The sequence below is a fragment of the Pelmatolapia mariae genome, unplaced genomic scaffold, assembly GCF_036321145.2.
Source record: "Pelmatolapia mariae isolate MD_Pm_ZW unplaced genomic scaffold, Pm_UMD_F_2 NODE_ptg000191l+_length_151398_cov_1, whole genome shotgun sequence".
Classification (NCBI taxonomy): domain Eukaryota; kingdom Metazoa; phylum Chordata; class Actinopteri; order Cichliformes; family Cichlidae; genus Pelmatolapia; species Pelmatolapia mariae.
This window is the reverse complement of record NW_027051887.1, coordinates 27,765-40,404: the sequence shown is the minus strand read 5'-3', so window position 1 is coordinate 40,404 and position 12,640 is coordinate 27,765. Positions and strand designations below refer to the sequence as shown.

General features: G+C 44.9%; 1 protein-coding gene across 2 annotated transcripts in view; it reads left to right on the top strand.

The window, feature by feature from the left end:
- zgc:66433 (uncharacterized protein LOC321250 homolog) overlaps positions 1–12,121 on the top strand; it is a 46,733-nt gene extending 34,612 nt beyond the window's left edge. For both annotated transcript variants that reach the window (XM_063468104.1, XM_063468105.1), the window contains exons 5-16: positions 811–945; positions 1,045–1,104; positions 4,330–4,479; positions 4,988–5,069; positions 5,656–5,932; positions 6,020–6,521; positions 7,570–8,878; positions 9,106–9,209; positions 9,341–9,503; positions 9,781–9,899; positions 9,997–10,090; positions 10,578–12,121. In XM_063468104.1, coding sequence (XP_063324174.1) covers positions 811–945; positions 1,045–1,104; positions 4,330–4,479; positions 4,988–5,069; positions 5,656–5,932; positions 6,020–6,521; positions 7,570–8,878; positions 9,106–9,209; positions 9,341–9,503; positions 9,781–9,899; positions 9,997–10,090; positions 10,578–11,026 — 3,444 coding nt within the window. In that variant the 3' untranslated portion in view covers positions 11,027–12,121. The remainder of the gene's footprint in view (positions 1–810; positions 946–1,044; positions 1,105–4,329; positions 4,480–4,987; positions 5,070–5,655; positions 5,933–6,019; positions 6,522–7,569; positions 8,879–9,105; positions 9,210–9,340; positions 9,504–9,780; positions 9,900–9,996; positions 10,091–10,577) is intronic.
- Positions 12,122–12,640: the final 519 nt, after the last annotated feature.

Sequence of the window (12,640 nt, the reverse complement as noted above, 5' to 3'; positions counted from 1 at the left end):
ACAAGAATCTTTGTGCAAGTGTCAGTTAGTTCCATTATATTCAACAGGGAGCAGACATCTGTACAGCTGATATGGGCAAACCAGTGCTAAAAGGGAGAAATGCATAAATGTGGTTTTTGAGGTGAACCCTCCCTTTAAGCACATTTTCACTCAAATTTAAATTAAAAAACTACATTTCAGATTAATTTTTGCTTCCACCCACAAACAGCTTCCAGTATATAAGCTGACGATGTTAAAATATAAACATTTAGAACAGCAGATTCTTTGTGACTTTTATCAAGAAACTTGTATTGTGTGTCCGTGTGTGTCTGTGTGTGTTGGTGCGTGTCAGTGTCCAGCCCTGCTACAGAAAAGCTGTATTGTCCTGTGCTTTGAAACTGAGTAAATGAGTCCTTGACTGACTGTTACAGGGAAGCACGCAGATAAAGACTGTTTGAGTTTCTGCGATACCAGCTACACACACAGATACACAAACACAATCGCTTTCAAAGGGCTTTCGCTTCTCTGTCGAGTGCCCAGCTATGAGTCCTCACTGGTCATTCCCTGTTAGTCATATTCCACCACAGTAATGATCTTTTTTCCCCTGCAAACAGCTGTAATGCTCAATAAACGTGTACTCAAACACGCCATTGTTAGCCTTTCATACTGAGCTGTAGTTTATTAAACAGGGTCTCAGATATGGTGTTTCCCCAACTGTAAGTAATGATAAACACCTTCACTTCCTTATAAAACAAACAGGTGAGCACATGCCTGAAACGTGCACACACTAACCCTGCTGTCATAAATGTGCTCTTTTTTTCTCCTCTGCAGCTTCAGCTGAAGCAGGCCATCAAACTGGGCTCTCCACCGTCTCTGATGTGTGTGAAGAGGGCAGAAGATCCTGCGACCATGTCTGAGGATGATGGCCTACCCTGCAGCCCACCAGAATACACAACAGTTCACACGGTCTCGATAAAGACATGCTTTCAATGATGCCTTCCTTCTGTTAGTGCCCCTGAGTTTGGCTGCTAACGTTCTTCTCCTTGTTCTTGGTGCGTCTCCCAGAATCAGGCTCAGGCGAACAGTTCCATCAGTCTGGAGGGAATAGACAGCGATGAGGACCGGGTAAGCATCAGTGCAACGAAAACTAAGATACTGCATTGTTTATTTCATGCTTTGTTCCATTCACAACCGACACATTTACCGAGGAGTGAACTTCCACGCTGCGATGCTTTACAATCTGCACCGTGTCCTGCGTGTGGCATTACAACCAAAACAGCGATTCAAGTAAGATCGACGTGATCTGTAAAAGCCAGGAGGAATCTTTGTGGATGTGTTGGAGCTGTGTGCGATTGCTCCTCATGTGACTGTGGCGGAGAACAAATCTCATGATCCCGTCTAATCACTGAAACGCTGCTCTTGGTTCTAAATAAAAGCCCCTTCATGCAAAGTGACATCTTTCCCTATTTTCCCTCTTTGTCGCTCTGTTTCCCCTCTGTTGCTTTCTCTTTTAGTCTTTTTGTTTCAGCTTTCTCTTTTTTGTAGCTTAAATTGTCGTCTTCCTGACCCTGCGTATAAATCTGCGGTTTAACCAGTGTTACCCAGAATGCCCCATATTCTCCCTAACAATAATTTCAAATGAGTCCTTTTTTGGATCCAGAGAATCACAGTGCCAGTTCACGATAAGACAAATGTCCCGAGAACATCAGCTATCCAATTAGTCTCACTGACTATAATATGGCCTAGAAGCACAGTCAGCAAACTATGACAAAGGAGCCTTTAATGATAGTGTACTTTTAGCAGTTTCAGGCGGGTTTTGGTCATTCTCCCACTGGAAAGAGCCACAAATGGCTGGCTACAATGACAGGCACACAAAACCCTGAAAATATCCCCTTTAAAGTCAATTCCACACACAGGAATGTGGTCAAGGATAGACTGCACTTACAGTGGCACTTTCTGCAGTTTATCCATCCACTGAGAATTCACTAAGACATCAATTGTTTACTTGATTGTGTTTTGTTTTTTTTTTGTTTTCTTTTGTTTTGGTTTTTCCCCCCAGGCTTTATTTAGAAAATGAATTTGATTTATTTGCAACAATCCAAGCTTTGACTCACACCATCACTGTCAGCATACAGTCACTGTGGAGACTTGGGTCTAGGTCAGCCAGTGTTAAATGCATTTACAGTAAATATAAAGAGTGCAGACTTTGTCATCTTTTCACACATACTTGTCTGTAGTTTGTGGATATAAGTTGGTCATTAGAGGAGTTCAGACTGCCTGTTTCTATTAGCAGTGGATGACCAAACTGTGTGTAAGGCAAAGAACATCGTTTGAGAATGAGATGATCTGAGAATCATTTGCTGAGTCTATTATTTCCATTGTGTTGTAAAGTGAAGCCGGCACACAAATGCCTGTAATACTTCCAGATCCCAGCAGGGGGCGACTCTGCTAGTTGCATAAAGAAGCCAGATTGTCCATAGATCAGGCATAACATCATAATCACCTGTCTAATATTGTTTTGGTCCCCTGTTTTCTTCCAAAACAGTCCTAACCCATCGAGGAACCACTAGACCCCTGAAACTGTGCTGTGGTATCTGGCACCACGATGAACTTGTTTGTCCAGCACATCCCACAGATGCTTAAGTGGATTGAGATCTGGGGAATTTAGAGGCAAAATCAACACCTCAAACTCGTCCTTGTGCTCCTTAAACCATTCCTGAACTATATTTGCTTCGTGGCAGGGTCCTTTATCCCGCTGAAAGGGCTCACAGCCATCAGGGAATAACTGTTTGCATGAAAGGCTGCACATGGTCTGCAGCAGTGCTTAGTTAGGCTGTATGTGTCAAAGCAGGACCCAAGGTTTCCCAGCATCCTCAAAGGTTCCATTAGTGCCATTTATATGAAGCCACCTATTATGTAAGTGAACACTGACAGAGTTAGCAACCAGCTGATTAACAGCATAATCTTTATTGTTATTAGATGAGATCTAGATGAATTAAAAGCAGAATCAATACTGGATATAATCAGGTGGCCAACTGGAAACGAATGGATACTAACATATAAGGTTACAGTGTATCACTTATTGCAGGTTTAAGGAATCAGTGTTTTTTAATTGTGAGTCACTGTTTGAGACTCGGTGATGAAACGGTGCTTCAGACATAACATTGGCTCAGCATCCTTTCTCACCATGGAGACTGGAACGTGATTGGCTGTTTACTTCTTTCAGTAACAGTGTCGTGTTTTTAAATCCTTTGCGGACATAAATGGAGAGGTTTATGTTCAACACATATCTGCAGCACAGGAAATAGTTGTCGTGTGCTGTGTGTGATAGTGGAAGATGGGCTTCTGTGTGTGTGTGTGTGTGTGTCTGTTTGGGTGTGGTCATAACCAATCCTCCAGCTTCTCTTCAAACCTTAAATGGAAGTCTGCAGCTTGACCTCTTCTTCCTCTGTATGTTGCTTTCCCCCTTTCCTTCTCTCTGACCTTCTTTTTCTTTTCTCCAGCCACAGTACATGTTATTCCACTGACCCAGTGTGTGTGTGTGTGTGTGTGTGTGTGTGTGTGTGTGTTCAGAGTGCATTCCAATGGTTTCTTTGGCAGTCAGCATGTCTGCTTGTAGTTAAAGCATTAAGAGTCTGCCTCTCCAACACACACACACACACACACACACACACACACACACACACACACACACACACACACACACACACACAGAGGGAAACCTATATATTGTTAAAGAACAACTGTGTTATGCGATATTTCATGAATACGTTTTAAGGGTAATTTCAGTTAGATCATAAAACAAACCATGTGTTCATACAACACAACACAGTTTTTGGTTTACATGCAGAATGAAAACTCTGAAATGGTATTTTACAGTCTAACAGATGCAGACAGACATTAGCATGTAGCGTGTGTTGCAGTGTTAAACTGTGTGTGTGTGTGTGTGTGTGTGTGTGTGTGTGTGTGTTTAGTGGAAGAAGAGCAGTGTTTTTGAGTTTTGTGTTGAAATAAGTGAAAATGTGAGTTTGTGAGAGGTGAGAGAGGTAAGTTTCTGTGATGACAGACTAGTGTTGGTTCTGCAGATAAGGACTGCTCATGTTTGTACAGCTGGACTCCCCCTCTCTTGCTCAGTCTCTGGCTACTTGTCTGCATCCTTGGGGGATTTTTGAATGTTTGTGCTTTTAAGCTTCTTACAAGTGTGGCTGATGTCTGAGAGTTGACTACCTCTATTTGGAGCTGTCCCACTTGGGGGGGTGGACAATTGGATGGATGGTCAAATTCTGTCCCCAGAGATCTCTCCTGGTTGAGTGTTGCTAAATGCTAAATGAGTGTTTCCTGTCTTCCCAGCTGTCCTGCGCAGCCTCCAGCAGAGCAGTGAGCCCCCTGGTGGTTCCAGGAGACTTCAGCCAGCCGGCCAGTCCTTTTGTCTGTCTGGATAACTCTGCAGCCAAACACAAGCTGGCCCTGAGGCAAAAAGCCAGGAGGAGACCTGCCAGTGTAAGAGGGGGAACAAAAGCTCTAGCATGAATAAACACTAATACTCCCATTACTTTAAATGGATCTTTATAGCTTTTCATGGCGTGGCTCTCATTGCATAGAGTCTGTTTTGTGATAAAACTGGACCTAAAAAAGTAATTCCCCAACTATGAAAAAGAAACATAAACAGTGGGACAATCAAAGTGATTAGTCAATAGTTTCCCCACATTATCTAAAAACCTTTTTATATGGAGGTTAAACTGAAAGTGAGTGCAGAAAAGTACAGCAGCCAGAGAACGGGTCAGGTGGTCCTGTCTGCACAGGCGTTTGTCCTTCTCAGTTATTCAAACTTTTCAAAGAAGTTACGCTGAGAAAAAAAGTGATTTTACTAATACAAATTCATGAGAGCTGTTGCTGTATTGGATGTTATCACATGTATGCTGCTACAGTTTTCTAGGACTGCTTAGCTGACTGTTCATTTGGCGATTGATGATGCTGATGTCACCACAAATGTCTCGTTTCTGTGCAGCGAACAGAGGGGAAAGCAGGGCAAGAGTCTGAGGTGGAGGCGAAGCTGACGACCTCCACAGAGGACCAGCAGGAGGCAGAAGGTGTGCGCACAAAGCCCTTAGTTTTCATGTATGGAAGCCTGTGAATGCCAATATTAAAACAAAAGTATTTAATCAAATAGAAGGGTTATAGTCCACATGAGTGCAAAAGATACATGTATGTATTTTTTTAAGTTATTTTGGTAACACTGTAATTAAATGGAATATCGCTGTATTTTATGTGAAATTACAATGCAATTATATTTATGTACACTTAAACATAAGAATAAGGGGAGAACAAATCAGGTTTTTACAGGAAACAAAGATATATTTCTACTGTGAGTAATTTTAAGTACTGCATAACCTTACAAGAAACCAGACACACATTTTAGTGTAAATAATTTTAATTACAACAGTTGAATAATAGAAAATCAGTCATGAATATAACTTTTTTATTTCTTTTACAAAGTTATTTAATATTCATTATATTTATATATATTTATTTATAATTATTATTATTTTTTTTATAGATAATTCACACAAATAATAATGAAGTGGTTACGTTTTATATTGGCTGCCATCAGCTTCCATATACTTGTTACTTATAAGTTTGATGATAAGATGACACTTTTTTGTGTGTTTGATTCAGAAGTGGCTGATGTTCTGCTGAAACCAGAAGTTGAGAGGGAGGAAAATGAGGAGGAGGAGGAGAGCGAGGAGAAGGATCAACCACAACATTCCATACAATCCCTGTTGGGAGATGAGGAGGAGGGAGAAGATGAGTCCGAAGCCGAACAGGATGTTTCTCACGGCCCGGACACTTCCTGTCCTCCTGAGCCAAGTCACTCGGAGGAAGAAGACTCCGACAGCCAGCCCCTGCCCTCCTCCAAGCTCAGCTCGAGCGCCTCCTCTCTGGATAGTCCCAGGTGAATAGAAATGGTTTCCTTTTGGTTTTCCCCTCCCAGGAGTGTAGCTTGGTTTGTTTTATCTTATCTCTTGATTTCTGCTTCTAGGGCCACACCAGAGCCCCCTTCTGGCTTGACGGACACAAGCATGGCTTCCAGTGCAGCGGAGAGTAAGGATGTAAGTGACTCTGCATCTGAAAGTGAAGAAGATGGGGTCCAGAACCACGGGGAGGAGGAGAACTCCTTCTTACAGGAGGTGCTGAGCTCTTTGAAGACGCCCCTCGTGTCTGCCTCGCTCGATATGAAAACTGAGGGCGCTGTCCTGGAGATAAAGGAGGAAGAGGTCAAAGAAAAGGAGGAAGAAGAGGTAGAAATGGAAGAAGGAGAGGAGGCTAAGGAAGAAGAGGAAGAGGTGGATGAGTCCCTCAGTTCTCAGGCTGCTCCCTCGTGCTCCATGCTGTCAGATCAGACCACGAAGGAAGAGGAGCAGGTTGTCACTTCCTTGTGGCAGGAAGAAGGAGGAGGAGGAGGAGGAGTGGATGCTGAGGAAGAAACAGAGGAGGAGGAAGAGGAGGAAGAACCAGTTGTGGAGAGATTTATTCGATCTGATGTATGAATCTTTGGTTATTTGACATTTTAAATGGATTTTGTGTGGAAGATAAAAGGCCCCATGCCTTCCTCACTTACCCTAAACTCCTCTGACGCTGCTTCGTGAGTGTCTCCATATATTAGGCAGTTTATATGTCAGCCAATGCGCACTGTGGCAGGAATATAGGGAAGCATATGATGTGAAGCTACAAATGCAGACACGGTCCAAAACTAGAACAAGACTTGCATGAGATATGAATGTCCCACGGACGGAGAAAATGAGGGAACACAGATTCTAGTGCAAGGGAACTTTAAAAAAAAATGTTCATCCACTTTATTTTTAAAAATCTAAATAAGGTTAAATTGAATTTAGATTTTTAAAGAAATGAGAGATTAGCCTGATCCAGCATTAACTAAAAGCTTTATCAGAAAGACATTTGTCACTAAAAGCTCTTTCAGATATGATAGAGGCATGGAGTTATTATTTTCTCATTTATAGGACGTTTTTATTTAATTGCAACTTTTGCTTTTTATTCAGTTTAGTTTCTCTCGGGAAATGGAAAACAAAGGTAGATACAAGAAAATAGATTTAACATGATCATGGTTTTTTGGGGTTTTTCTTGGGCAGCGTGGAGGTACAGTGGTTAGCACTGTTGCCTCACAGGTTCTGAGTTCAATTCCACCATCAGGCCGGGGTCTTTCTGTGCGTGTTCTCCCCGTGTTTGCGTGGGTTCTCTCTGGGTCCTCTGGCTTCCTCCCACAGTCCAAAGACATGCAATTAGTTGGGATAGGTTAATTGGAAATTCTAAATTGCCCATAGGTATGAATGTGAGTGTGAATGGTTGTCTGTGTTTGTGTGTTAGCCCTGCGACAGACTGGCGACCTGTCCAGGGTGTATCCTGCCTCCCGCCCTAAGGCAGCTGGGATAGGCTCCAGCGCCCCGCGTGACCCTTAAAAAGGATAAGCGGAAGCGAATGGATGGATGGATGTGATCATGTTTTCTTAAATCTCTTTCATGCCATTTAGCCACAGTCACATTCCCTTTTTTTTCCTTTTTTTTCACTTGCTAGGATGAGGAGGAAGGAGAAGAGCAGGCAGTGGAAGTCAAGCCTGAAGAGGACGACAGCGTGCTCTCATGCCAAACTATCAGCCAGGCAGGTGACGACAACGTGGAAGAAGAAGATGGGGAGAGTGAGGGAGGGGACGAGGAGGAGGCAATCAAGCTGGAGAAGAAGTCTGAAATGGAGGAGGAGGAGGAAGGGCGGGAGATGAGGGAAGAGGATGAGGAAGTCGAGACGACTGAAAGGACAGAAGTGGAGGAGGCAGAGGAAGCAGTGGAAGGAGAGGAGAGAGGTGCAGAAGAGATGCCTGAGATGCTTCCGGATACGCCGGGTGAAGAAGTTCAGGTGGTGGCGCAGGAGGCGGATGAAGGTGTGGCACTTGAAGGTGACGCCGTGTGCGCTGTAAAACTCAAAGATGATGATCAAATCCCAGCAGAGATGAGCGATCAAGGACTCACCACGGAGCAGAAGGAGCAAGATTTCAACCAAAACTCTGGAGACGAGACTGAAGAAGGAGAAGACACAGTAGAGGAGGGGGCTGACCTCAGCGCGGGGTTAGACCAATCGGAGAAAGGCGTGGGAGCGAGCCAGAGTGATGCAGATCAAAGCGAACAGGAGCTGGAGAGCGAGGAAGCAACGCCGCAGTCAGACACCAAACAGATGGAGGAGTGTCCGAGTGAAGCCGCAGAACAAGATGACGGCTCCCCCGAGCATTCTCCTTTGTCCCTGCGACATCATGAGCCTCAGTCACCAAAGAGCGAGGCCAGGAGTCCCACCAAGACCAGCACAGCGATCGTCCACATAAATCTAGTTTCTCCCAGCTCAGAAAAAGCCACGTCTTTATTCCAGCTGCCTCCAGCTGCTGCAGATTCCAGTGACAGCGCCAGTGAGGCGGCTTCACATGACACAGAGTCCACCTCTGCAGATAAAGAGGAAGCTGACGCTGTGGAGGAGGAGGAAGACGAAGAAACGCATCAAGACGCTGCATCTCCTGCACCTGCTGAGGAAAAGACAAGCCAGCCGCCCTGCAGCCCCGATCAGACTAAAGTCCGCTTCACGATCGCTCCCGCCTGGCAGAGATCGCAAAGTCTGAACCCTCCTCCTTCCCCGCCTGCTTCCGTCTCCTCCCCCTTCGCTGTCGCATCATCCAGCTGCGAGGAGCTGGAGACTGTGACCGAGGATTCGGTCACGAAAGCAGAACCGGCGACTTCACCAAAGGTTGAGTTGGTGCTGAGCCCCAGTAGGGTGAAAACCGCCAAACCACAAAGCAGTGTGACACCGGCTCCACCCACGATCTCTACTTCTGTGAGCATTGAAGGTAAGAGCGCTGAACGTGTGTGATGGTAGATGATGAAGCCGTTTTTTGCAGGGACAGGATCCACTTTGGTTGTGTTTAGACGAGGCTGATTTTACTGGACTCGCACGTGCACTACTGTGTATGCTTTAAAGTGAACCTTGCAAACATTGGATGTTTGCTGTCTGAAGCGTCCTAATCTGTATCACAGGGTAAATTATAACCACTTTTTCCTACGCTGCCACCTGCAGAGAGCTCAGTGATTGTAGAGGGAAACCCGGACAATCCCTTCGGAGTTCGGCTGAGGAAGACGTCGGCTCTGCTGCGCTTCAGCTCAGAGGAGGAAAACACAGAGGTGATTGAAAAGCTTTTTAAGGGTTTCTAGGACACTGAACTTCTTACCTCTCAAACACCATGCAGGAAACCTGAAACTTTAAGCTTAAATTCATGTCAAAAGTATTATTTGTTTTATTTATTATCCTTTAGCCTCCGACTGAGTCACAAACTCAGCCACCCAGCTCTAAAGTTGACTCCCCGCAGCCAGTCAGTGTTAAGCCCTCCATCTGTCCACCGGTCAGCATCAAACCTGCGCTGCCTAAGAAGCCAGAGGTTCAAGCTGACAGTGGAGGGAAACTGAAGCGCGTCTCAGGTGTGTGTCCATGTTCATCTTTACTTAAAGAGGAATTATCATGCTTCTTCTTTGCTTCTGTCATGTATACACTGTGTCAGTGGTGGATGTTCATATTAAACATGGCCACGGCTCAGGCTATAGACTGCTCGAACTGCTCACGGACAAGATCACAGCAGCGCTGCGCAGCCTTGCCGTATTAATCTGCTCGAGCTTAACAATCCTGAACACGACAAGTGTAAGAAAGCAGCTCTCGAGCCAGCCTGTGGCGTAACAACTGTGTGTGTTGTTAATTTAGATTCAGTTGCGGGCCGCGCTGTTTCTGCTGGATCTGATCCTCCCAGCTGGATCTCTGTGGCCAAACAGAAGCAGAAGATCTATAAGGAAAACTCACTGGAGGAGATCACTGTCAAGAAGGTAGACTTACAGAGACGCACAAAAACAGGATGCATGCGTGCAGAGTACGCCGCCACCACGGGATCTGTATGTGACTGTTCTGCTGCTGCTCTTTCAGGAGGACCAAGAGAGAAAGTCTTCACTTCCAACATACGTCTGCTCAGCTGCAAGCAAGGAGCAAGGCACCAAAACAGCTGAAACCAAAGGCAAAGGTCAGCACGCACACACCTGCAAACACACGCAGTCCATTTATTAGGCTCCTTCGTCATTTTGTGTCAGTTTCACTATGCACTGCTTCCCTCGTCTGGTCAGTCTCTGCTACTACACTAGATAAACAATTCACACTTTGTGTTGGAGGTTGACTGTAATGATTGTACATAACAGTTAGGTAGAAATTCACACATAAACAGTACAGTGTAGAAAACACTGGACACTATTTTCAGACACACTCTGGCCTCACGTGGGTGGTGTCAGGTGAAAGGTGGTGTTGCACAACGGCCTGAAGTTAGTACTGAAGAAGTCTTTGCACAGTGGCAAAATATTTAGGCTCACATAATTATTCGAACTATTTACAGAGGTCATAATAGTCTGTAAGCTTTAAATTTAAAATATATTTCTGTCAAAGTCTCCTCTCGGTTTTATTGTTTACGTGTGTGTGTGTGTGTGTGTGTGTGTGTGTGTGTGTGTGTTTTCTCGCAGGGGCTCATTTGGAGATGAGCAAGCCATCAGTGTCTCCAGATAAGGAGACCAGAAGGCCTTTCTCTCCTCCGACTCCAGTGCCGCCTCAGCCTTTAAAATCCCAGCCCCTTCCCTGTGTTGCCCCCAAACCCTACGTCCCACCACCCCAAGCAAAGTACCCACCACAACCTAACCCTCCCCAACGATCCCTGTCAATACCAGAGGCTCCAAAATCTCCTGCTACTCCGTCATCTCCCTCTAAAACTCCGCCCCCGCTCACCTGCCCCCCATTTCCATCGAGGACCGCCTCGGAAAAGCCCATCCTGAGAGCGCCGGGGCTTCCTGGACAGACGCCGCCCTCCCAGCGAAACCTGCCTCCCACGACTCTGGCCCAGGACGAGCCCCCCTGGATGGCACTGGCCAAGAAGAAAGCCAAAGCCTGGAGCGAGATGCCCCAGATAGTCCAGTGACAGGCCAGGTCAGATTAAGAGAAACCACGCCCCCCGTGGGACCTGAAAGGCTCCAGGATGGAGCAGAACCGGTTTGCACACAAACATCTTTTAATCCTGAGCTTCAGACTTTAGATTGGTGTAAAATGCCCAGCTCCACAGCTGAAGGCAGGCTCTCTTTCACTCCTTTATTTCTGTTTTCTAAATGACACGGTAGGACCCCGAAAGTTAACGCGTCTTACTCGAGGAGGATATTTTTTTGTTTGTTTGTTTGGTTTTAAAGATTTGTAGTTTGGGATGAGGTGCTGGAATGAGACACCTGCAGCCTCACACCAGTACGTTTTAACTTTAACTCGGTTGAATCCACTTCACATCACTAAACATTTCAGGAAAGGGAACACAGAGATGTTATTTTATATGAGAACACTTCATTTACCCAGGACGATGATAAAGTAACAGAAAAAATCTTCTGTTCTATCTTAAGAATGGACCTACATGATGCTGCCGGCCTGTGTGTGTGTGTGTGTGTGTGTGTTTATAATAAGGCAGGTATAAATGCTGATATATTTGAGGAAAATGGAATAGTCTGTGGTCTGAGAGTGAGATGAGGATTACATCCAGAGCTGTTCTTTGTTTTTTTCGTTTTTAATCAAATCTACTTTTAGAGAAGCACATCCAATCAGGTCCATGGACACTCCTGTTTCAGGCTCGTCCGTGTAAATTATATTTTTTCATTTTCACTTTTGATATTTTTGAATTCTCTTTTTGATATTTTGATCAACTCCAAGCATCCTGCAGAAATCTCCCAAACCCCGCCCCCAAAAAGCTGATAATCAGTAAGCGCTGCCGCTGCGTTCACAGTCATCTGTTTGAAATTGTTTAATGCATCGCTGCGTTGCAGAGTGTTGTCGACTATGAATCCTTTTCCAGTGTAAATGAAACATAAGTATAAAGCTACTTAGGCACTTAGAGCTGGGTTTGCTGCGGGATGCGTCGTCTGTGTCATTTCAGTGTCTGGCAGTAAGCATATGCAGATATGTGATACTCGTTTTGTATTGCCTTTTGAGAATTTGTCTTGTACATAATAATGCGCAGTAAAGAACAAATTATAAAGCATGTTTCTGTGTTTGTTTGTTTGTACCTCAGGAGTGGAGCACAGTCGGAAATGTGATGTCTTAACTGTGAAACTTTGGTTTGATTTGAACCCTTTAACACAAATATGAGCGGTGTGTCCGACGCTCACAGGCTGGACACACCGGTACAGCATTTTCATTCCCCGGACTTTGTGACATTATCGGGATTCCTTTCCCCGGCCTGGTTGCGTTTTCACCTTCACATAATGTTTTTAGGCTTTAAAACAGACACCCTACCACCCCCACAGAGCCTAATAGTGGTTTGGTCCACTGCTAATCCCTAACTCTTTAACTTTGCAGATTTGATCTTAAAACAAAGGATGTGTGAGTTGTTCTTTACTTCCTGTAGAATAAAACTTCAGTTTGGTTGTGTGTATTTTCTTAACCTCCATCACATCCTCACATTTCACTATGGCAGCCATATAGTTGCGGATCAGCCACACCTCCTAATGGTTCTGGAAGCAGGCGGCATCTTTGTGAGTTTCAGTAGTTTGGTAGCTTT